General features: G+C 36.5%; 1 protein-coding gene across 3 annotated transcripts in view; it reads right to left on the bottom strand.

The window, feature by feature from the left end:
- LOC150092739 (C2 domain-containing protein 5) overlaps positions 1 to 25,616 on the bottom strand; it is a 615,319-nt gene that overhangs the window by 533,289 nt on the left and 56,414 nt on the right. For all 3 annotated transcript variants that reach the window (XM_090414825.1, XM_090414826.1, XM_090414824.1), the window contains exon 6: positions 10,260 to 10,355. In XM_090414825.1, coding sequence (XP_090270951.1) covers positions 10,260 to 10,355 — 96 coding nt within the window. The remainder of the gene's footprint in view (positions 1 to 10,259; positions 10,356 to 25,616) is intronic.

The following is a 25,616-nucleotide window of genomic DNA, read 5'->3' as shown; positions in this document are numbered from 1 at the left end:
CATGACCGCGTTGGAATTTTAAAAAAGCAAATTGGAGAAATTTTGTGAATGAATTGGATAAATGTGTTCGGTGGATACCTGCTAGAGTTGCAGAGTACAAGAGATTTGTAGGAGCAATCATATCAACTGTGAAAAAATATATCCCTAGAGGTTACAGAAAAGATTATGTCCCCGGATGGAATGAAGAGAGTTCCTGAAAAGTGAAGATCCTGAAATAGCAGATTACTACATAGCCTGAACTCATCTCGAAAAACAAAATGGATTGATACAGTTGAAAACCTTGACTTCAAACGATCAAGTAGAAAAGCTTGGAATCTTCTCCAACAACTATCCACAACTAATCTCCCTAAAAGAAAAAGTACAATCATCTCCCCTGAGAAAATAGCTAATCAAATTGTTAATATATCAAGGGCACCTAGGGACCATGAACATACCAAGAAAGTTAAGAAAGAACTTAGAGCTATAAAAATTAATGCTCCTGCTTTCTCACAATATGCCTCAATCTTCACTATAGATGAAGTAAAAGCCATCAAGATATCAAAGCAGGCAAGGCCCCAGGCTACGACGATGTCCATCCTGAATTTCTGATTAATAGCGGGCCAAATACTATAAAATGGCTCTGTGAATTCTTTTCTGATATATTATTGACTGGCCGACTACCTAGCCAGTTTAAGAAGTCAAAAATAGTTGCTATTCTTAAACCTGGAAAACCACCCCAGGAGGCACAAAGTTACAGATCTACTGCTTTATTGAGTTGCACCTATAAAATGTTAGAGTGCCTTCTGTACAACAGATTGTCCACACCAATTATGCAGCATGTCCCGATTGAGCAAGCTGGTTTTAGAGAAAAACGTGGTTGCTGTGATCAAGTGCTCACTTTAACATCATACATAGAAGCTGGATTTCAGAAGCAAGAAAAAACATCAGCTGTCTTCTTGGACCTAACAGCAGCCTATGATACAGTATGGCGTGAAGGTCTTATATACAAATTTCTAAGCATTGTCCCATGTAAACAGACTGCACACTTAATTTCCTCCATGCTCACTGAACGTTTCTTTCAAGTTATATTAGGAAATAAAATGTCCCAACAACGAAAACTTAATAATGGTCTTCCACAAGGGTCAGTATGGGCACCCTTACTTTATAACCTATACACATGTGACTTGCCTGCTACCATCTCACGCAAGCTCTTCTGTTATGCTGGTGACATTGTAATTGCCATTTGACACAAAAACATGAGTCAAGCTGAAGACGTACTTACAAAAGATCTGAAAACTATAGGTGAATATTATAAAAAAATGGAGCCTCCAGCTCAATCCAGACAAAACAGAAGTATCAAGCTTTCACCTTAATAATCACATGGCAGATGTCACTTTACATATCTTCTTTGAAGGATGTTTACTACGACACAATAAGTTTCCAAACTACTTGGGCGTTACCTTGGACCGCACGCTCTCTTACAAGCAACACGTTTCTGCTAAGTTAAGAACCTGTAACAACATAATACAAAAACTAATAGGCATGACACGGGGAGCAACAACCGATAATGTGCGGATTACTGCTCTTGGTCTAGTTTTCTCTGTTGCCGAATATTGCTCACCAGTGTGGCTAAATAGCACACGTGTTAAACTTGTTGATAGCGAACTAAATAATACAATGAGACTGATTTCTGGCACAATTAAATCAACGCCCACACACTGGCTTCCAGCTCTTAGTAACATTGTTCCACCGAATCTGCGCAGGACTAAGGCTCTCTTACAGGAGTATAAGAAAATATTGGAGAACACAGCCCTACCAATACATTTAGATTCTCCCAGACTTAAGTGTACGACGATTGAGATCAAGACATCCACCACTACAATTAGCCCAACTACTACTACATTCTAACTTTGACTTGAAGCAAAAGTGGCAAGAACAGTGGGAGAACCAAACAGATGACATCACAAAATTTTCTCTCAATGAATTACAAGAAAGTTTTGATGTTTGCTCACACCTCCCACAAAAATCCCGGACTCAGCTTAATAGAATACAAACTGGTCATGGTGTATGTGCGGACATGCTTTTTAAATGGGGTAAATGACCATCCCCGCATTGTGATTGTGGAGCTCAGAGACAAACTGTGAACCATATTGTGACTCAGTGTTATCTCAGAGCATATTCAGGAGACAAATTGGACTTTTTAAGTACTACACCCGAAGCTGTGAACTATCTGACCAATATGAATGTAACCTTTTAATTTTATTGGTTTTTAAAATGACTTTTGACTTTTAATTTTATATGTTATTAAAGTGTATTGTACTGCATGTTTTGATATTCATGCCATACGAATAAATAAATAAATAAATCACAAAAAAGGAACATTGCACATTATTTAGGTGATAAAATACAAAATGAAATCATCTGTTTAATTTCTGAAGCTATAAAACAAAAAAGTTTAGATAATATGGTTAAAGAGGCGAAATATTATTCATTAATTCTTGACACTACTCCAGATATAAGCCACACAGAACAATTTTATCTACTGTTATTAGATTTCTCAATCAGAATAAAGATAACAAATATAGCAGAAATTATGAACTTTTTGGGGTTTTCAATCTGTAAAAGATACCACTGGGCAAGGATTATTTCAATTTATAAAAAATTATTTAAAATTATTGAATATTAATATTTCGGATTTACGCAGCCAAGCTTATGTTAACTGTTCAAATATGCGAGGTAAACATAATGGACTGCAGAAAAAATTCCTTGAAATAAATTCAAGGGCTTTTTTTTATTCCGTGTGCTGCTCATTCATTAAATTTGGTAGTTAATGATGCAGAAGATATCCTGTGAAACTGTAAAGTTTTTGGGGCTAATGCAGGAATTATATAATTACTTTTCAATATCTGTGAAGCATTGGGCTATATTAAAAAAACATATTCATGTTTTAAATTTTAAACCACTTTCTGCTACTAGGTGAGAAAGTAGAGTAGAAGCAATAAAGCCACTTAAAAATAATATCAAGGAAATTTACCAGGCTCTTTTTGATATTACAGAAGATGAAACTAAAGATATCGATTCTAGAGTTCAGGCAAACAACTTAATTTCAAAGATTTATTCGTTTAAATTTATTTGCTCTGTTCATGTTTAGTACGAAATCTTAAGTCTCGTAAATGTTGCAAGCAAAATAATGCAGAATCCGACATTTGATATAGGAAAAATTACAGAAAATCTTGATTATGTTATACAAGAATTAAATACTTGCCGAACAGACCAATATTTTGAAAATACAGTATTATTAGAACTGCAAAAGAAGTAACAAACGATCTTAATATTGATGCTATTTTTCCAGACATTCGCAAAAGAACAAAAACAAAAATGTTTGGTTACGAAGCATCAGATGAGACAATGCATGATCCTAAACAAAATTTTAAAATAAATTTTTTCTTCACGATTTTAGACACGAAAATAACTTCAGTCACGGAAAGATTAATACTCTTAAAACAACATAGCGAGGACTTTAAAGTTATAAGAGACGTTAGCAAATTAAAAGATTGGAGCGACAAAGATTTAATGAAACATTGTAACGATTTGCACTTAAAACTGAGCGACAATCAAGATTCCGACAATCGCGATATTGATGGTATGACTATATTTGAGGAATTAAAAACTTTGCAATGCTTTATTAAAAAAAGAGTGGGCTCCTCAGGATGTTTTAAATTATATATATGAAAATAAATTAACTGGCATGTTTCCGAATTTACTTGCAGCATATCGATAGAATTCTTTGGCATTGTCTTTAGCTTGCAGAGCCAGTTTCTTTTCATACTCAGACAGCTTTCTACACAACAGTAGTGAATCTGCTGGCCTGCTGCTTATAATTTTTATAACGGACAGTAGCCTTATGCACACGGTATTCTTTCAACATTATCCTTTTCTTCTCTTGCTTAATAAGATTACACATCCATTTGACTCCTACCTTATTTATTCTTTGAACTCTCGGGACACATTCTGATATTGCATCATTTAAGTATTGTTAAATGCTTCCCATGCACTGTCAATATTCTTTCCATAGCAATCGATCCCATTCAACTGAACTCAGTATACTCCTCAGTTGGTCATAATTTTCTGCTTTGTAGTTCAGCATGTAACCTTTTCTGAGTGGAACATTCATAAACTTAGTCACTTCCCAAGCGAGTACTGAATGATCACTGTCACCATCAGAGGCAGAATAGTTATGTCTGTAACTGAAACGCCCTTTAACACTATAATCAAATCTAACACTCTTTGCCTTCGATTTCCTTCTGTCACATGCTGCTTGAGGAAGTTGTCCCACAACAGCTCAATAAATGCATTTTCATTCTTCTCATGAGATTCTATGGCTACCCAATCAATATTTGGATAATTAAAGTCTCCTATGATGATTACTCTTTTTGCACCCATTGTATTTATTTGGTGACGCACTTCCTCATCACTAGCAACTGATCCACCAGGTCTGTAACAACACCCACTATATATTTGAGCTTGCTAGATTCTACCTCTCACCAGATGACTTCAAACTTACTGCCACATGAAATGCTGTTACTAGTATTACAATCATGGGTCTCAATACTAACTAGATTCAAGTCATCCGATATCATTAGCAGTATGCCTCCTCCTCCTCTCCTATCCTGTCTATCCTTTCTAAAAATACTGTACCCTTTACACTCGATACAAGTTAGTATGTCAGTTCTGATTGCCAGTCTCACTAATACCTCAATCTGAGGTCTCAACATATCGACCAACTCTTCCCCTGGGCAGAATTGGTCAATAATTGTTGGTTAAAAATACTTCTAAAACAAATTCTGTTCAACTAAATGTATGTATATTCAGTTCTCTGTTACTAGCATCAGCTTCCTCTTGACTGGTGGATAATTGGACAATGGCATTTTTGTGGTGGATTAAAGAATGTTAGGGAGTTGCTGAAGTTTTACCATTATTAGTACTACCCAACTTGGGAGCAACTCTCTATGCAGGATGTTTATATTCTCATGCAAGTAAGAAATTAAACAATAGCACTGGTGGGCTGTGATGGTATTCCTTCATATGCTCAAGCAATGATTATGCTTCATCAAATAATAAATTACATAAAAGATCAATCCTGGACAATGCTAGGTTAAGTTTAGCAAGGACTGGGTTATAGATGAAAGTTGTGATTTATCTTTTGTGGCAAATGAAGGAATTATTTCACATAGTTTTTTTTTTTTTGTTGTTGTTGTTTTTGTCAATGGAAGAGTAGAAAGCTTGACTGCACAGAAAACACTGTGATCAGATTCATGACTGTTTAACTCATATATGTTGCTGTAAAATGGTGCAGTGTCAAGTAAGTCAGCTGCAAGGTGTTAAGCATTTCGAAAAACTCTCCCCCCCCACACACACACAATTTAGAACAGTACTTGTTATAACAGCAATTGTTATTATTTGATGGATTATAAGGTAGTATATATACAAGGTAAAGTCATTAAGTAAGTTACAAATGATTATAAAATATGAAACAAGTGAAATACGAATCTCAGAAAAACATTTGTTTTTCTAAATACTTCCTTTCAACATTTATACACTTGTCTCATCACTTTATCAGTCCTTCAAAACCAGCAGCATAGAATTCTCTTTTCTGTTACCTCAGATATCATCAGCAAAATGTTTTTGACATTTTGATCAACTTAGGAGAATATCTTTGGTCCCATGGTATCAGTTACTGAACATGAAAAATGTTAGCAATGCATGGGAATTCTTGAAAAAGTGCTTAAATGAGGTGGTATCTGAATGTATTTCTAGTGTTCAAAGAATAAATAGGTTGGGAGTAAAATGTATTAAGCAAGAGATCCACAACAAGAAGATGATGTGGAAAGAATACTATGAGAATAAGAGTGAGAGAAGTTATGAAATATATAAAGATCACACCAGAGAAGTAACAACTATTGTACGGAAAGCTAAATCACATTATGAAAAGAAACTGACTATAAAAGCTAAAGGCAATATGAAAGAATTTTATCGTTATGCTGCAAACAAAAGAAAAACTGAATGTGGAAGAATAGCTTTATTGAATGCAGATGATACTCTAGTGTCAGAAGCTAATGAGAGTGTTCCATTATGGAGTGATCACTTTACTAAGATATACCATCAAGGTGTAAGTAACATAGTGCATAATACCGCTGCTTCATAGGATGAAGAGTTAGAGGTGCATGAAAATGAAGTTGAAGAGCTGTTGCAAAACCTGGATAAGAATTTGTCAATAGGGACAGACTGAATATCAGCACGTTTACTAAAGGAATATTCAGCCAAATTTGCTACACCTTTCACATGTGTGTATAACTTGAGTCTCAGCTCAGGAATGTATATGATAGTTCCATTGTAAAAGGATGGTGCAAAAACTGATGTCTAATTACCGATCTGTCAGTTGTTGGATTGTGATAGAGTGGAATTTTATGAACTCCTATCATATCACAATCTAACATGTGTTTCCAAACAAAAAAGGGAGATAAATACAGTAAATTGCCTCTAAGTATAAAATAATTGCTATGTGTATATATATCAAGCATGCTCTGTTATGAGAGGTTAAATAAGTATGTATTTTGTGCCATTCACGAATGAAGTTAAATTAATATTGAAAGTGTAAAACATTAGCAGAGCATTATAAAATAACATGTGTAATAGAATTATAGAATGTAAGCACAAATTCAACAGTTGGGGGGAGTGAAGTCCAAAGGTCACGGAGCCGTAACGTGCGGGAGCGGCTCGCCCAAGCAAACAGCATGACATCAGCGTACGTGCGATAGCGGGGGAGAGGCTGGACGCCGTGACGTAAGAGCATGTGAGTGTTGGCTGGACATCGAAAAGTGTGAGAAAAGCGAAAGAGGGAAATATAAGGGTCATGCAACCCTGAAAGAAGGCTTTTTTTTGTTCCTGCATCTCCTGGTGTTCGTCTTTCACGGTGGTGAAGGGTTGCAGTGCCTCCATACCGGAGGATCCCGCTTAAGGCAGTTGCGGGACTCGGCAACCGTATTCTCCGCAGAAAAAGCAAGCCCGGCAGTCCACAGAAGGCCAGTTTCCTGTAGACCAAAGATGCAATATAGGACCAAAGGGGAAGATAAGTAGACTTTATTTGTTTGATTGCATGTGAATGAGAGATTTGTGCCACGTTGATATGTTAAGGAAAAGGAACATTAATGATATAGAATAAGATTGTATTGCTATTGGTTAGAGAGGGTTGAATTTAATCTCACTGTCTGTCGCTATGTTAAAGTTCGTCAATATATTGAAAGAAGCTACGAATATGTTTAGAGTAAGAAATTGATAAATTATAAAGAGATTGTGAAAGATATGAATGTTATCTTGTGTAGTCTGACAGAACTACGGAGTTTTAGAAAGACTGTGATAATAATACATGACTAATGCATTTGAGAGTGTTAATATACTTCTTACTTTAGAAAGCTACTGCATAATCTGTTATAAGTATATTAGTAGTATTTGAATATTTTAAACTCTGTCTGGAACTCCCTTAAGATGGGATTTAAACTAATGATATTGAGTGTACCAACTTTTGATATATAAATAAACCTTGCTTTCGATTCTAACAAAGACTTTCTGTGATTTCTGGAATCCGATGCACCTCTTATAAAATATTACGAACCTATGTGGGACATTGGAAAAGGGTAAATTTTGGCCACATCTGCAGAGTTGCTAGGTATCATTAAGTACTGTCCTGAGATTACTTCTTGATTGTTAATATTACTAATCTAATAGCGCTAAGTGGTGCAGCGAAACAAATAAATTTCTTGGCGTTTTACGAGAGGTAAATCTCAGACACTCTGATACCCTGGTGTTGCCTCGATCACGAGGAAATTCCATTGTCCCTCAGAGGTACCACGTGATACCCGATTGAGAGTATAACGGAGATATAACACAAAGACAAAAGAAGAGTTGTAACAGTAGAAAGTCGACACAACGCAGTATCTCTGGCATGGAAATCAAGATTTTAGAGAAGTTGGTAAGAACTCTCATACAGAAATGGGTAGACAAACAAGCTATACACTACAAGGAGCAGCATGAATTTAATAAAGGAAGGTCATGTATTAGCATTTTGCTCATATTTTATAACAATGTTATGGGCGAGTTGGATAAAGGGAATGGATACACTATGATAATATTGGATTTTGCTAAGACATTTGATAGGATTCCACACAAAAGGCTGTTGCATGAATTGGAGAATATGGGATTAGAATATAAGCTCTTGACTTGGATCAGTGGATGGTTGACAGACATCAAAAAGTGGAATACGGTGGGTGTGAATCTGCAGATTTAAGGTGACCGGTGGTTTACCTCAGGGTTCAGTCCTTGAGCCATTGTTGTTCAATTTATACATTAATGACATTGGGAAGGGTCTAACAGGAGATGTGCAACTGTTTGCAGATGATGTGAAGATAGGCATACTACTGATATCCAGGACTTGCAAAATGATTTGAATTTGGGCAAAAGAAAATGGTTATTAGTTTCATGTTAGTAAGTATAAAGTTATGCACTTTGACATATGAGATTTCCAGCAGCATATTATATTAGAAGGGCTATGCTACAAGAAACTGACGAGGGATCTTGGCGTAATGGTGGATTTGATAGGATATGGATAGGAATTTAAAGTTCAAAGGTCACAAAGTGAAAGTTTCAAATACAACGCAGAGTATAATTGTGATGTTGAAGCGAACCTTGACATGTAAAGATAAAGAAGTCATTTTTTCCTCTTTATAAGGCCTTAATACAACCACACATGGATTATTGTATGCAGTTTTGGTCTCTTGGATTCCAAGGGGATAAAGAAGCTGTGGAAAGGGTGCAAAGAAGAGTTACAGAGATTATATCCAGATTATGGGATTTAGATTGAGAACAGGTTGCAAGTATCTGGATTACAGACTCTGTTTAACAGGAGAAAAAGGGATGATATGATAGAGGTCTATAAACTTTTAAATGGGTGTCACATAGGATATCATCTGAAAATTTTTTCATTACATTGGAAGGTGGAAAGAGAACACAGGGAACATCCATGGAAGTTAAGTTTGTTCAGTCATGAAAGGGATAAGAGCTAGGTTTTTCTCTCACAGAGCATTGAGTGAGTGGAATAGTTTGCCTTTAGTGGTAGCGAGTGCACATAGTGTGAATGAATTTAACAGAAGGTATGACAGATGATTCGGGCGATTTATAACCTCTCTTAATGAGTCCTTAACTCCCTAAAGGTCTCTGATAATAATAATTTTTCATAAGAAATGCACAGCAGCATACTGTTTAACAGTTGTACACGTCTCGAGAAGGGCACCATTTTAAACTGCTGAAAACAGCTACAAAACACACACATGCACAACTAAATAGCATCTTAGACTGTGCAGCTAAGTAAATGATAGATGCTTAAAAGCAACCACTTCCAATTCATTTGTTCTACTTTTGTTTATAACTTACTTACTGACTTTCCCTCAGTTTTTTTAGATGACATGCATTTCAAGAATATTTGTTCAAATTGGATTGATTCGATATTGGCAAGCTATTTTTAATTTAGAGTAGAATGATCCTTTAGTTTACTTAAATGTAAGATCTAAATATGATAGTTAAAGATTAGGAGAGCTTGTATTGTAATTACTATTACAATTATACTTCTTATGCATAATTTCTAATCTGCTCATGTAATTTTTACTGAGATTGGAAAGCAGGAGGTTATGTGTTGCTGCATAATGCTTTCCAATCTCAGTAAAAAATTACATGAGCAGATTAGAAAATATATTAGAAAGGAAGGATGGAATCTCCATTATCAACAGAAAAAGCATTCTGAAGAGAGTGTTTCTTAATGTCTATTTCAAAATGAATGAAACAAGAGTGCCCTGAATATTTCCTCTGCATTTTTCCAGTATATCTTTAACTTAAAATATTTTATTTTCATTATGATGTTGCCAAGCTTTTTTTCACTCTGAAAACTTAGCTAACTCTATGTCTAACACAGAATTATGAAATGTTTTTTTTAAAAGAAATTATGTAAATCAAGGCATCTACAGTTAATGAAGTTTCAAAAACCTACTATTCTTTAAGTTAATGCTAAATTTTTAGACCATTTAAAAAAAATATAGTCTGTGACATAATAAATCAATCACAAAAAAAGAGCTCATATTAGTTATTATTTTTCCTCTTCCATTGATGGAATTATAAAACAGGTAAGTACATTAAAACAAATTTTAAATGATGAAAAAATAAGAAATACATACTGTAAAAGAAACTAACACCACATGATGATTCTCGATATTTGTTTGAATCACTAAATAAATCAACCTTCACCATTATATTGACTTCACCTCGAATACCTGAAGGAAAATAAAATTAAATATTCAAAAAATCTCTTGTTTAAACAAACAAATATAAAATATTCCAGCGTTTCTTCAATATATTAAAATAGCTTTAGCATGCAGCATAAGGATGCATAAAAATTACGCGACTGTTTGAGATTTGTTGATTGGAATTTAAAATAATTTTAATGTCTTGATGTGCATAACACACATAGCTAATTTTTATTTGAAATAATGCATATTCTCACATTTCAGCTCTTAGCAAATTAAAAACAGTTTATTACATGTGACATTAGATATAAGGTTAATGACTTGGTATATTTTTGCTTAGTTTCTTCATAGTAAAAAAAAAATAGCAATTATACATTTGAATAAGAATTCTTATCTGAAATAAAAAAAAAAGAAAAAGAAAAAATTAAAAAAATAAAAAAACTCGGCCAGCCAGGCTGGCAGGCCGAGTGGTTAGCGTATCCGCTCTCCAGCCGAATGGCTGCAGGTTCGAATCCCACTGCGGGCATGGATGTTTGTGATTGTCTCTGTGGAAATACTGGTGGTGGTCGACGGTACGTATGGATAGCGTTGGTGTAGTTGCGGTTAGTTAGTGGATTGAGTGGTGGAGACAGAGTTGTAGATGAGTCCTCCCTTGATGAGTCTTTGGACTCCCTGGAGATGTGAAATAATAATAATAATAATAAATAAGTAAATTGTTCTATATAACATTTTTCTTTAGTGTAAATGCAATGTTCTATAAGTCCTGAAGTTGCCTCTGACTGGCAAAATCTAATGTAGTATTTATGTTCTATTCTGATTTCAACTGAATATCCTGTCTCTTCAAAATGGAAAGATGATATTATTATTATTATAATTACCATCCCAAGACCTTGGAGTCAAAGACTCATCTGGGAGGTCCTTTTATCACACACAAAGCTCATCATACCGTGTTTTAAACACATTAACTCTTTGCAGACACCACATTCTCAGGCAAGGCATTCCAATCATTCACAACTCTGCACGAAAAAAAATCTGCCTCTCACATTCCTACTCACACCCTCTTTATACAGATTCCAGGGATGACCTTTGGTTCTCCCCTGATCTCTCACTATTCTCTGTAAAACTTCTCCAGCATTGATCTTATAACAACCCCTTACCAACTTGTAGGTCTCTATCATATCTCCCCTCTTCCTCCTGTCCACCAGACTGCAAATTACATCTTCTCAATCTTTCCTCATACTCGACATTCCAGAGGTCAGAAACTACCTTAGTCAGTCTCCTTTGGACCCTTTCCAACATCTCTTAACCCTTCTGAAAACCCGGTGACCAAATCTGGGCACAATAGTCCATGTGTAGCCTAATCAAAGCCTTATACAACGGAACAAGAATCTCCCTGCTTCTACACGTCAGTGTCCTCTGCATTCCCAGAAAGCTTTGTGTTGTCTTCACAATTTTGACGATGTGTCCCCTAAATTTTAGATCCTTATCCACTATCACCCCCAGATCTCTTATTTCCTCTACCTCCAACAATATATTCTCATCAAGCATAAATTCTACATCCCATCTTTGTTTTCCAAATTTTAAAACCTTACATTTTGCAACATTGAATTCGCATGCCCATTTCCGTGCCCAATCACTCAATTTATTCAAGTTCTTCTTGTAAGGCCACAACATCTTCACTACTCTTTATGGTTTGTCCCAACTTTGCATCATCTGCAAACAACTGAATATCTCCATCCAAATCTTCACCTATATCATTAATATACAAGTTAAACAGTAATGGACCTAAAACAGACCCCTGAGGCACTCCACTAGTGACTTTCCTTTTCCTGGATATTGCTCTCCCATACACAACTTGTTGATACCCATCAGATAGCCAATCTCCAATCCAATGCACCAATCTAATATCCAACCCCATCTGCTCTAGTTTGACTGTCAACCTATCATGAGGTACTCTATCAAAAGCCTTTGCAAAATCCAAGTATATTACTGTGTATCCTTTTCCTCTGTCCAAGAAAGCAGTCACTTTATTGTAATAAGTAAGTAGATTACTAAAACATGATCTCCCTTTAGCAAATCCATGCTGACCATCAAAGATAATACCATTGTTGTCAACCCAATTCTGGATCCTAGTTCTCACAAGCTTCTCCAACAATTTAACCACAACACCTGACACACAGATAGGCCTATAGTTTGATGCTTGAGTTCTCTCACCTCCTTTATGAAGTGGCACAATCTTGCCCTCCTTCCACACCTTAGGAACTTGACCCAGTGCAAGACTCATATTAAAAAAATATATCAAGGCAGGTGTCAACTCCCTGGCACATTCTTTCAGAATACGTGGTGATATATTATCAAGTCCCACAGCCTTATTAACATCTAGTTTACTCAACTCCCCATACACCTCTTGCTCACCTATAGTCAGTCTCTCCTCCCCATCATCGACTGCTCTCAATCTCTCCATGAAGTCACATTCACAAGATCGAAAGACCTTTATCAACTGCTGATTAAGTATCTCCACCACACCTTCCGCAACAGCTGTCTTTATAGCATTTTCTCCAATCAATGTCATCCTTCCATAATCATTCTTTCTTTTTCTGGCTACATATCGAAAGAACTCCTTAGAATTCTTTTTAGCCTCATTAGCTAACTGCTGTTCATACCTCACTTTAGCTACCCTCACCAACTAAGTCACCTGCCTTGCCTGGTCTTTATAATCCTCATGGAATTGGTTATTTACACTTCTCTTATGCTACTTCTATAATGCCCTTTTTCTCTGTATCGCATTCTTAATCTCTTTATTCATTCATTTCACACCTACCTTATTTAACCTTCTCACCCTTGGAATACATTTAGACATTGCATCTACTAAACAGTTTTTTGAAAATCCCCCAAGCTGCATTGAGCTCTTTTTCAGCTAACTCCTCATTCCACGCTACACCCGCAAGCTGTCTCCTGAGCTCTTCATAATCACCCCCTCCCCTTGTAGTTCCACATATACCCTTTTCCCACAGAGGTCCTCACACTGCTGGCAACCACCCAGGTAATCACTTCATGGTCACTCTCACCAATTGGTGGATGATTTGACACCTCACTTATATGAACAAGAGATTTGATAGATATTAAAATGAGACAATATCGGTTGTCTTTGAATGTGGAAAATTTATTGTATATCTCTTAGGATAAAATGCACACGCTTGATTTTAAAAAGGCATAATTTCATTTGAGATATCAGAGATCTTCCATGAACTCATCGAGAGTTTTACTTTAAATGCAAAAGGTTACGTTATGTTCTGTACCCTTCCAGTCAGAGATGTGAGTAACCCTAAAAAAAATGGCTTTAATAACAAACAATACACAATATTTGAAGAGAAAAATAAACTACTAGGTGGCATCTATTTATTCAAAGTACTAATTCTCCTCAGTAACAAGCAAGAACTTGTTCTTTGATATTAGTAATCTGCATGGTAGCAGCTTTTGGTTGAAATTTTTTTTTTTTCTTTTCATATCAGCAACTTGGGCACCACAACAATGGCTAAAAAATTATGTAAAACACCATGATATATATTTCAAGATATAACATAGGAAAAAATGTAAAATTAATATATATATATATAATTAGTTTTTTGTAGAAATTTAAAAACACTGTGTATGTCAGAAGAATGAGATAAAATATGCCTGAGTATAAGGCCCAGGGAGATTATTAAAAGTGCTAAAATAATGACTGCACTCACTGTCAAATTAAGGGCGCCTAATTAAAATATGTATGATGGTTAACATAGAGCTAGAGCACTCAAACATAGGTGTGTCATAATGCAAAAATCTCACATAATCATTTCACTTGTAATGTTTGTTTTTTCCAGTTTTGTACGTACCGAGTGAAAAATTTTGTTAATAAGGAATACGTTTTTATTATATGATAAAGTACTCTTAAAAATATGTGTTTGCATTTACTAATGCAATTGTATATGCTTGGTATTACCGGAGTCACCATGCCTAAATATAATAAACTTACTTACCATAGATTTTAATCTTTAGAGAACAAACACAGAGTTATTACTATTACTGGTGTTGTACTTCCCAAGTGATTACTTACACTTGGGCTCGCCGATAGTTTTTTCAGCATGAAGCTCTAGGATTCGAAGGATTTCGATCAGAGTTTCTTACCCGGCTGTACAATAATACGGGATTTACCATCTCCCTTAAACTTAAACGCAGAGTTATTTGTATATTATAAATTATGTTGTTAAACATAGTGTGTCTATATCAAACACTTGTAATGTGCAATCGCTCCATTAATGGCGGTATGTTGTCACTTGAGTTTTGCTTTAAATCTCGGTAATGGACTGTATGTTACTTGTTGTTTTTAGAACAGCTGTCGCTGGATAACAGGACTATTAGTAGGCAAAGAGTAGGCAAGCAAGGAAGGAGAGCTGGAAAGGTCTAATAAATTAATGCATTAAGTTCTCTAATCTCAGAAAAGTGTTTATATATATCTTTAACTACTCTCAGAGGATACAGAACTGTGAAATTAATAACTGAAGGACAGTATAATGTATCAAGCCTTCGTATATGAAAAGTAAATGATATATATTCCAAGGAACAATATAGAATCTGCAGTAAAGTTCTTTTTATTAGAAGTGGAGTTGGAACTGCTCAGTTAAACGTATTCCTGTTGTCTGAGCAATTATTCTTCATATCTACTTCAGATAAATGAAAGAAAGATGTGTTTAAGGAAACTTGCTTAGCAAAAGAAGACATATGCAAATATAATATTAAATTAGGTCTTTTAACTTTGTAGTATTCTAAGAAACTTGAGAGTTTGTAGCACAGAATGAATGAATGAATGCACAAAACAATAAAACAAATGCTGGAAAGGAAGTGCTCATATGGCCAATTCTTTTTTTTATGTTGAGCCCATACATGAGAGATTGGTTGATCAACATTGGCAAGCTTGATATGGTACATTAGTACCATGCATGGGTAGTGGGTTGGGAAAGAAGGTACTTGTTCACATTTGATTTAAATGACTGTATATTGTATTCCTTGGGGAACATGATAAGGGAAAGACTGTTCCATAGTACAGAAGTTGCAGGGATGAAGGAGAAGGAGAAAAAACTTGTTCTGTGGGCTTCAAGGTACACTGTGAAGGGATGATGAGCAGCAGCTGCACGTGTTCCAATGAGCTTTGTACTAAGTGGAAGAATTATTGATGCTATTTCAGATGAACATTTTCCATGGAAATATTTGTAGAATACACATAGGGTGGAGACTGATTGTCTATGCAAGAGTGGGGGGGGGGGTGAGTTGGTAAGAGATGGATCTTTAATAAGTCTGATTGCTCTCCTCTGTACTGAGTCAAGCATTTTGAGGGAGCTTTTGGGAGCCCCACCCCATATGTGAGAGTAGTATTCAATGGTTGGGTAAATATGTGATTTGTATAAGGTTAACAGCTGTTCAGGGGTGAAGTAACGTCTTGAACGAAGGAGAAATCCTTTTTTTTTAGAAGTTGAGGATGAAATGGTTGTGATGTGTTTATGCCAGGAGAGGCTTGATGTCAGGGTAATTCTAGGAAGAGAAATCTCAAATTGTCTGGAAATTTGGGTGTTGTTAAAAATAATACTGGGAGAAAATGGTTCTTTTTTATGAGAAATAAGACAGTACTGGGTTTTATTAGCATTGAAGTTGACTAGGTTATCTGAACCCCACTGGAGGATGGCTTGGAGATCTGGTAGTTGATGCTCTGTAGGTTGAAGTGAGTTGTGTGGAGTAAGGTTTATCAAAAGAAATAGAGGAATGCAATGTGCTGTCATCTGCAAAACTGTGTATTGGGTTGGAGGTCAACTGAAGTAGGTCATTGATATATAGTAGGAAGAGGGTTGGTGAGAGGACAGAACCTTGTGGAAACCCAGCATTAGCTGAATGGTGAGAGGATAAGGAACCATCCACCACCACACGTGGTATGCATCCAGACAGAAAGCTGGCAATCCAACTACAGAGGCCCTGAGATAGACCAAACGATGGCAGCTTGCTTAGTAAGCCATTGTGCCAGACCCGGTCAAACGCCTTGGAGATAAAGTGCAACCACTTGAGATTCGCCAAACTTCTCCATGGCATTTGTCCAGAGATGGGTCTCTGGACAAATGGGTTCAACAAGAGTTCCACAAGGTTCTGTCCTCTCACCAACCCTCTTCCTACTATATATCAAAGATCTCCTGTTGATCAGCAGTGACAGAATTCATACTGGCGGTCATTTATTAGGCAGGTACCTTCAAGGTAGTGTAGAAGTTCGGAATTGATGATTTTTCCCATTACTTTAGACAGAACTGAGGTGAGCAAGATGGAGCGATAGTTGGACAGCAGTGACTTGCCATCCTTCTTAGGAATGGGTTGAATAGAGGCCAATTTCCAGGTTGTGGGATAGATACCAGTGGAGTTGCTGTTGTTGTTGTCTTGTTCCTTTGAAGAGTCTTCGATATTTCCATGTGCTCCTTGAACTGCTTTGGCTATGTCAATGATTTTGTTCATATAGAGCTGTTGTTCAGGATTAGGGTCTATTGCTTGCAAGGCTGCTGTAATTGCTGGACAGGTAAAAATGTGAGTGGCTATCAGTTCAGTATTAGGGCAGTTATTGCAGTTTCTATATGTTCTCGTATCATCCATATTGATCTTCATTCCTCTAAAATGTCCTGTTTGGAGTCTTGCTATCATGGTGGAGGTCTTTCTGTCAACACTTATTTCGGGAATTTGGTGGTATATCCCTGATTTTAGTGGAATTAGTTTAGATTTTGGAAGTGCATAAGCATCAGCAAGAGTGATTATGTCAGTTTCTTGGTTGAGTTCTCTGGCCACTTTTGCTAATTTATCAACTGCCTCATTGTAATCAATGTCTACATGAGCAGGAATCCATTGTAAAATACAACCTTTTTCCAAACACTTGAGTTGGTTTAAGAGTTTATGGATGTCTTGTGTGAGCTTGGTATTGCCATTTTGATTGCCTCCATAGCTGATCTGGAGTCATTGTAAATTATAATTCCCTCTGATTGTTGAGATGATGATAATTTTCAATAAGTTTCGAGTGCTTTATTTATTGCATAGAGTTCACTGGTAAAATTGGAAACAATTCTCCCAGATCCTACTTTTATTGAAAGTTTTTCACCTTTTAGGAGTAGAAGGAGAGCACCCAGTGCCTCCATTAATCATATTGGTGTATGACGATCCATCGGTATAACAAATAACTTGTTTGGAGGATGAAAGAAGTTTGATAGTATTTAGGCCTTTTTCTTTGAGCATTTCTTTTGATTCTTTTTTTGTACAGAATGTGGTAAGGTTTAGATTTATGGAGGTATTTGAAGGTAAAGGACTGGAAAATAGAAGTTCTTTACTTATGTGGGCATTTACAGGGTGTTCGGGATAAATTTGACATATTTATAATTAATTATATTTTTCCGTAAGTTACATGTATTAACACACACTTCTCTTCATTTAAAAGTTTGGACCCTTCTTCATTCATATACAAGATGTCAGAAAGGATGGATAGCTGGAACCCACCTGAATCATGGAAGAGAATAACTTGTATCATGATGATTCGTGCCCGCCATCAAAATAAGGATATTACGACTGCTGCCCAATGCTCCCTGAATACAGTAAAAACAATCATGCATGAACTAGAGACTTGCAATGGTGACTACGAGGATGTAGCAAGAAGAAAGATCCCTAGCAGACGATCTGATTGCGTTCGTACAGCAGAATTCCTCGCAAATCTGCAGGAACAGGTGTTGAAGAACCCTGGCATTGGAATTCGGGCTTTGTTCGTGGAGTTGCTAACTGTAGTCAAGCCCTGGATAACAAGGGTAGCCAATGGTAGGCCGTATGTATGGCAGCAGGATTCGGCCCCTTGCCACACCTCTGGGAAAAGTCAAAAATGGTTGTCTGAAAATTTCTACGACTTCACCAGTCCAAATGTTTGGCCTCCAAACTCCCCAGACCTTAACCCCATGGATTATTTTGTATGGGGCGCAGTTGAAAAAGACACCAATCGCACTTCCAGTAATACAAAAGCCCAGTTAATGGATAAAATTAAAACAGTTTTTGCAGCCCTTCCCAGGGAGACTGTAGCATCAGCTTGTTCGAGGTTCCGAAGCAGAATTGAAGCTGTGATCGATGCTAATGGTGGTTATTTTGAGTAAATCTTGTTGATAGTATTGTAATTAACTCTGCCTGTAATGTTTTTTTGTCAATTCATTAAATTTAATAGATACAAAGAAGATTTTCTTTTTCCTTACGAAACTGTCAAATTTATCCCGAACACCCTGTATATGATCGAGACCTGTTTCCTTCCTGATAGTGTCATTATATTGTAAAGTTGATGATCTGTGAAGTCTGCATTTTTGATTCCAATGTTCATAAGTTTTTAGGGAGATATGATCACTTTGGTAGCTTCTGATATTCTTAATGAATTTTATGGTGGCAAATTTCCGTCTGTCCTCCAGGAGGTCAAGCCCACATTCCTGTTGGGCTCTGATGTTATTGGTGGATGAGACTGCACCAATGATAATCTTGGACACTTTTGCTTGCACTTTGTCTAATTTTTCCTTTACCGATGAAGCTGAAGGTGACCAGATAGGTGCTGCATATTCCATTATTGGCCTTATTAGTGTAGTGTAAGTAGTTTTGAGAATTTTTGGCTTTGCACACCAGTTTGTTCTGCAAAGCCTTTTCAATATACGGTATTTAGTTTTCGAGAGCCCTGTTGGAAGTATCAAAAATGTGTTGAGCAAAACATAATTCATGATCAAGAGTAATACCAAGGTATTTTGAATTCACGACTTTTTCAATTAACCTGTTTGATCATGACTTTGAGATTGTAGGAATGTCTATTTTTCCTGTCTGTACTAAAGATGCTTAGTTTTGTTTTATCTGGGTTGATTTTGAGTCCATCTGACCATTTTTCTAATCCTCTCATGGATTTGTTTAGAATCTCTTCCGATTCTTTAAGTTTATTACTAGTGTGCCACACGGCTATATCGTCTACATAGAAAGCTACTTTTGTGTCTTCTGTAAGGTAAGGATGAATGTTATTGACATATAAAAGGAACAGTAAGGGACTGAGTACTGAGCCCTGGGGAACACCAGCCTAGGTTCTCCACTCTCTAGATATTGCTAGATTGATTCTAATCTTGATCTTTCTTCCTCTCATGAAATCAGCGATCCAGATTAAAGCATTTCCTCTAATTCCAATATCATGTACTATTTGTATCAATTTTTTAATCCAAACATGATCAAAAGCAGAAGTCATATCAAGGAATATGGCAGCTGTCTTTTTTGTTAGTTTTTCCTGAAATTAGTCTATTATTGTTTTGCAGAAGTAGAATAATTGATCTGTCGTTGAATGACGCACTCTACAGGCACTTTGGTAGAAGTTAATTTTCTTATTTTTTGTGAGCCAGTGCATGAGTCTGGAGTGTATGACTCTTTCAGTAATTTTACAGAGTATAATAGTTAATGCAATAGGTCTATAGCTTTCACATTCTGCGGCATTTTTGTCAGCTTTTAGGATGGATACAATAACTGATTTTTCCATTCTTTTGGTAGACTGTCTGTTCGCCAAGAAGTATTAAGAATGTCCAGAAGTTGTTCTTTGGCGTTTCTGCCAAGGTGTTTGATCATATGACCAAAGATAAGATCATTACCAGGAGATTTATTAGGTGCAGTTCACATAGCATAAATTCTTCAGAGAAGATGTTCTTGTTTGTTCTAGGATTCATTCTAGGAGTTGATTGAGGGTCTTGTCCTCTTGTTATCCTGAAGTTTGGAGTTGTTTGAATAGTTTTTTGCCATTGTTTGCTACTTCTTGATCTGTAATAGTTTTTTTCCCAGCATTTATGAAGAAGTTAGTTTTCTGTTGATTCTCTTCTTTGATGTTGTTGTCTAGGATTCTAATAATGTGCCAATGTTGGCTGTCTTTTCTTGGATAGGTTACTGCAAAGCTCTGCCCATTTCTCTGAACAACCAGCTTCTGTCCACTGTTGTGACTGTTGTTTGGACTGTGGTGTGTAATGGTGAATCCAAGTCTCATCCATAGTAATAAATGGATGCACAAAATCACTTTTATTCTTGTTAAAATACTCCAATCACTGTTCAGAGATTTTCATGCGAGTGCATTTTTGATCTGCTGTGAGCACGCATGGCACCCATCTTGCACAAAGCTTTTTCATTTGCAATTCTTCATGAAAAATATATCCTACATGTTCTTTTGAAATGCCTATATTCTCAGCAATTTCACACACTTTGACTCGCTGGTCATCCAACCATAACGTGCACTTGATCAATGATTTCTGGTGTTGTTATACTTTTTGGACGTCCTTCACGTGAATCATCTTCAAGGCTAGTATGGCCATGTTTAAACTTGGCAGCCCATTTCTTAATTGTCAAAAACGAAGGAGAAGAGTGCCCATAAACTTTTATGAACTTTGAATGAATTTCTTTTGCCATTAAACCTTCTTTTACAAAGAATTTTATAACCGCATGATACTCAATTTTATCCATTTCAAGGGATACAGGCAGCCCATTTCTTAATTGTCAAAAACGAAGGAGAAGAGTGCCCATAAACTTTTATGAACTTTGAATGAATTTCTTTTGCCATTAAACCTTCTTTTACAAAGAATTTTATAACTGCACGATACTCAATTTTATCCATTTCAAGGGATACAGGCAACACTTTTGCTTTAGACAGCTGTATAAAACAAACTACTTGATAGGATGACTTGCAATTTCACATGGATACTTATGATAGATGTACCAACTTAGAAAAAAAAAATCTTGCTGATAGTATTGCCATCTATGGTCAAGGCTGAGAACTTTTTAGACCACCCTTGTATAATATAACATGCCACTGGAAATCTCTTCATGCCAAACTGCATAACTTTACACTTACTCATATTAAACTGATTGCCATTTTCATTTGTCCAAATTTCTAGCCTATTCAAATCATTTTGTAAGTGCTGGATATCAGTAGCATTCCTGATGCTACCAGATATCAGTATTACTACTAACATCTCCTGTTAGGCTCTTCCTAACATCATTAATGTATAGATTGAACAACATTGGTCAGAGGAATGAACCCTGAGGTACACCAGTGATCACCTTAAATCTGGCAGATTCACACCCATCGTATTCCACTTTTTGATGTCTGTCAACCATCCACTGATCCAAGTCAAGAGTTTATATTCCAATCCCATATTCTCCAATTCATGCAACAGCCTTTTGTGTGGTATCCTATCAAATGCCATAGCAAAATCCAATATTACCATAGTGTATTGTTATGTCGGCTGCGCCATTGTTAGATATTTATTTAGGGTAGTTTATACTTAATTGATTATTACTTGATTTAATCCTTTCTTATTTTAACCTTACTCAATTTAAGCCCGACCAGCTGCTCTATTGTTATGTCACTGTTTTCTCCATATTTATATCTTGTTCTACCTCTAAATAGCCCTCCTTCTAATCTACTGTCGTGCCCTTAAAATATTAATTCAGATTTATCTCCTCTTCGGATATTGGCAAAATTTTTATTATGCTGCACCAGCCAACATCCTATAACAGCGGAGACTCTTGTTCAGGGAAATAATTCTAAATTCAAAAGGGATACACACAATAATTAATCTCACGCTAGCGCTGTGCAGATTCAGTTAGCAGTCGTGACTTGAATCTCACTTAAGCAATTATATCTAAATTCCTTCCAGCCAAAAGGTTCTATTTCATAACTGGTAGTTTGAATTTGTAATCGGGCATAAACTCAGATATAAGGTACAAAACATGTTTATTGGAAAAACATAAAACATTTACAGTTAAGAAAGTTCAAATACTCAATGGATCAAAATTCACTCGAAGTTAAGGATGAAACTAAATCACAATGAATCTGAGTATGCTAAATCCTTCAATTACGAAAGGATAAGATTAAGTGTAAGCATAATACTACTAGGATATAATTCCTTTCACAAGTTATTCACAGAACATGCATTGAACACTTTCATTAATACTCTATCAATAACTATCTTAATTCTAAATTTCATTAAGCAAGCCTAGCCATTCTCAATCAAAATACTGCCTATCAACAATTCTTGTTTGTTCCACAGGGTCTTAATTAATTCAATCATACGCTCACTTAAAAGTTCTCTACTAATGCCCTTTAGTTTACAGTATACACAAATTTCTTATTCTTCCTAGCGATTTTTAACATAGAATGAAAATCTTTACATTACCGGATCCTTTCAGATTTCATGCCGCCATCTCATGTAGATCTGAATTACCTTACTGTATATTCTTCAGCTGTCTTTTCGCCTGGCGATGCACTACACTTTTCTTTTTATCGTTTCCGACTCTGGCGTGCTGTCTATCGCTCCACAGGAAACTTTCTCCAATGGGACATTCTGCTAAGGCTCGATTCCGCATAGACCATCATATCGCGATCAGCTCTGCTTGGAAATCTTCAAGCATTCTAAAGAAAAGAACCCGCCATCCGTCATCACCGTAGTCGATCCACCGCTCTCTCATGACTCCCCCGACAAACCACCTAAAACTCAAATCCAGGAACCGAAAAGGAAAAAGCTCTTGTAAAATGGCGCGCTTCATCTTTTATTCACCCTTTTCGGGCACCCTCTATTCGATGTGGTTTTCACCCACAAACCCCATCGTTCATGCCCCTTGGGTGATCCTACACTCTCCCTAATCTGTTAGGTTACATTATTCCAGGTAGCCGTTCTGACGTCATTTTCCGCATAGGTATAGCCTCCATCGTTACGCTCGACTCGTACAGATTATATGCGATTATTCTGGATTACTATTTTTCTCAGAATTTCGTAATGTACTAGACAGCTTAATGGAAATTACAAATAACTTAATAATTCCCTTACACAATTCTTACTATTTTGACACAAAATTCTCTGCTTCTCATTTCAATTATGCAGGAATAACTCTCACTGTATGGCACACATGGACCACACATTATTACATAACATAAAATAATACTTCATAATTATTAGCTGATGTGCAGATATCTTCTTAATTAGTAGTATTTATCATGTTAAACCCTGAATAAAGAATTTACTTGTAAAGCTCTCCATTCAGGATCTAAATTATTTATTTAGATCCTGAATGGAGAGCCATTACCATAATAAATTTAGTTTAATCCTTTATCCAAGTGTAAGCAAACAAAGTTTGCACCTGAAAATATCTTCAGGACTGAGATAAGGTGGTACATCCCTTGGCAACTCATAGCAAAGGTGGACCAAGCTCTCATCACTACTTGTCTCAGTATCTCCAATAATGCAAAGCACATCTCCTTGCGGACATATATACTGCTATGCATTAAGGGAAGCGCCACTACCCAGACCAGTTTCGACCTTTATTGAGGTCTCGTCAGTGGGAGGCAGACCCAAAGTGGTGATACTAAGGCAGAAGCAATAGAGAGGTCATATTTACCTATAAAAGTTGCGATCTGGTGTACCACCTTATTATTAAATTACTCTGGATTTAGAGAAAGATGTTGAAAGTTTATTTTGCACTTGGTTAGACTATAATAAACCAAGTGTAAGCAAACAAAGTTTGTGCCTGAAAATATCTTCAGGACTGAGGTAAGGTGGTACATCCCTTGGCAACTCATAACAAAGGTGGACCAAGCTCTCATCACTCGTCTCAGTATCTCCCATAATGCAAATCTCCTTGCAGACATCTAAACTGCCATACATTAAGGGAAGGGCCACTACCCAGACCGGTTTAGACCTTTACTGAGGTCTCGTCAGTGGGAAGTAAACCCAAAGTGGTGATACTAAGGCAGAAGCAATAGAGAAGTAACCCATATTTACCTATACAAGTTGCCAACCAGTGTACCACCTTATTATTAAATTACTCTGGATTTAGAGAAACATGTTGAAAGTTTATTTTGGGTCTGTCTCCCACTGACGAGACCTCAATAAAAGTTGAAACTGGCCTGGGTAGTGGCCCTTCCCTTAATGCATAGCAGTATACATGTCCGTAAGGAGAAGTGTTTTGCATTATGGGAGATACTGAGACAAGGAGTGATGAGATCTTGGTCCACCTTTGCTACGAGTTGCCAAAGGATGTACCACCTTACCTCAGTCCTGAAGACATTTTCAGGCGCAAACTTTGTTTGCTTACACTTGGATAAAGGATTAAACTAAATTGATTATAGTCTAACCAAAGGCAAAATAAACTTCCAACATCTTTCTCTAAATCCAGAGTAATTTAATGATAAGGTGATACACCAGTTGGCAACTCGTATAGGTAAATGTGACCTCTCCACTGCTTCTGCCTTAGTATCACCACTTTGGGTCTGCCTCCCACTGACGAGACCTCAATAAAGACGGGTCTGGGTAGTGGCCCTTCCCTTAATGCCTAGCAGTATACATGTCTGCAAGAGGATGTGCTTTGCATTATAGGAGATAATGAAACAAGGAGAGATGAGAGCTCGGTCCACCATTGCTACGAGTTGCCAAGGGATGTACCACCTTACCTCAGTCCTGAAGATATTATCAGGCGCAAACTTTGTTTGCTTACACTTGGATAAAGGATTAAACTAAATTTATTATAGTCTAACCACGTGCAAAATAAACTTCCAATATCCATTACCTTTATCCAACTCAACCATAACACATTGTTATAAAATATGAGCAAATTGCTAAAACATGACCTTCCTTTATTAAATTCATGCTGCTCCTTGCAGAGTATAGCTTGTTTGTCTATCCATTTCCATATGCGAGTTCTTACCAACTATTCTAAAATCTTTATTACCACACCAGAGATACTGATAGGTTGGTAGTGAGACACACAGTTTTTGCACCACTCTTGCTTGTACAATGAAACTATCATACATTCTTTCCATTCCTGCGGTATCATTCCTGAGCTCAAGTTATACAAACATGTGAAAGGCCTAACCAATTCTGATGAACATTCCTTTAAGCAAACATACTGATATGCCATCTATCCCTAATTGAGAAATTCTTATCTAGGTTACACAACAGGTCTTCAACTTCATTTTCATGCAACTCTAACTCTTCATTCAATGTAGCAGTAGCACTATGCACCATGTTATATACACCTTGCCGATATATCTTATCAGAGTGAGCACTCATTAATTGAACAATCTCACTAGCTTCTGACACTAGGGTACCATCTGCTTTCAATAAAGTTATTCTTTCACATTCATTGTTTCTTTTGCTTGTGGTATAACAATAAAAAAATTTTATCTTGCATAGCCAATTTCTTTTC

The sequence above is a fragment of the Typopeltis vanoorti genome, chromosome 25, assembly GCF_054136105.1.
Source record: "Typopeltis vanoorti isolate ZY-2024b chromosome 25, IOZ_Tvanoo_1.0, whole genome shotgun sequence".
Lineage (NCBI taxonomy): Eukaryota > Metazoa > Arthropoda > Arachnida > Uropygi > Thelyphonidae > Typopeltis > Typopeltis vanoorti.
Note: the sequence above shows the minus strand (reverse complement) of the source record. Positions and strands in the feature narration are given on the sequence as shown.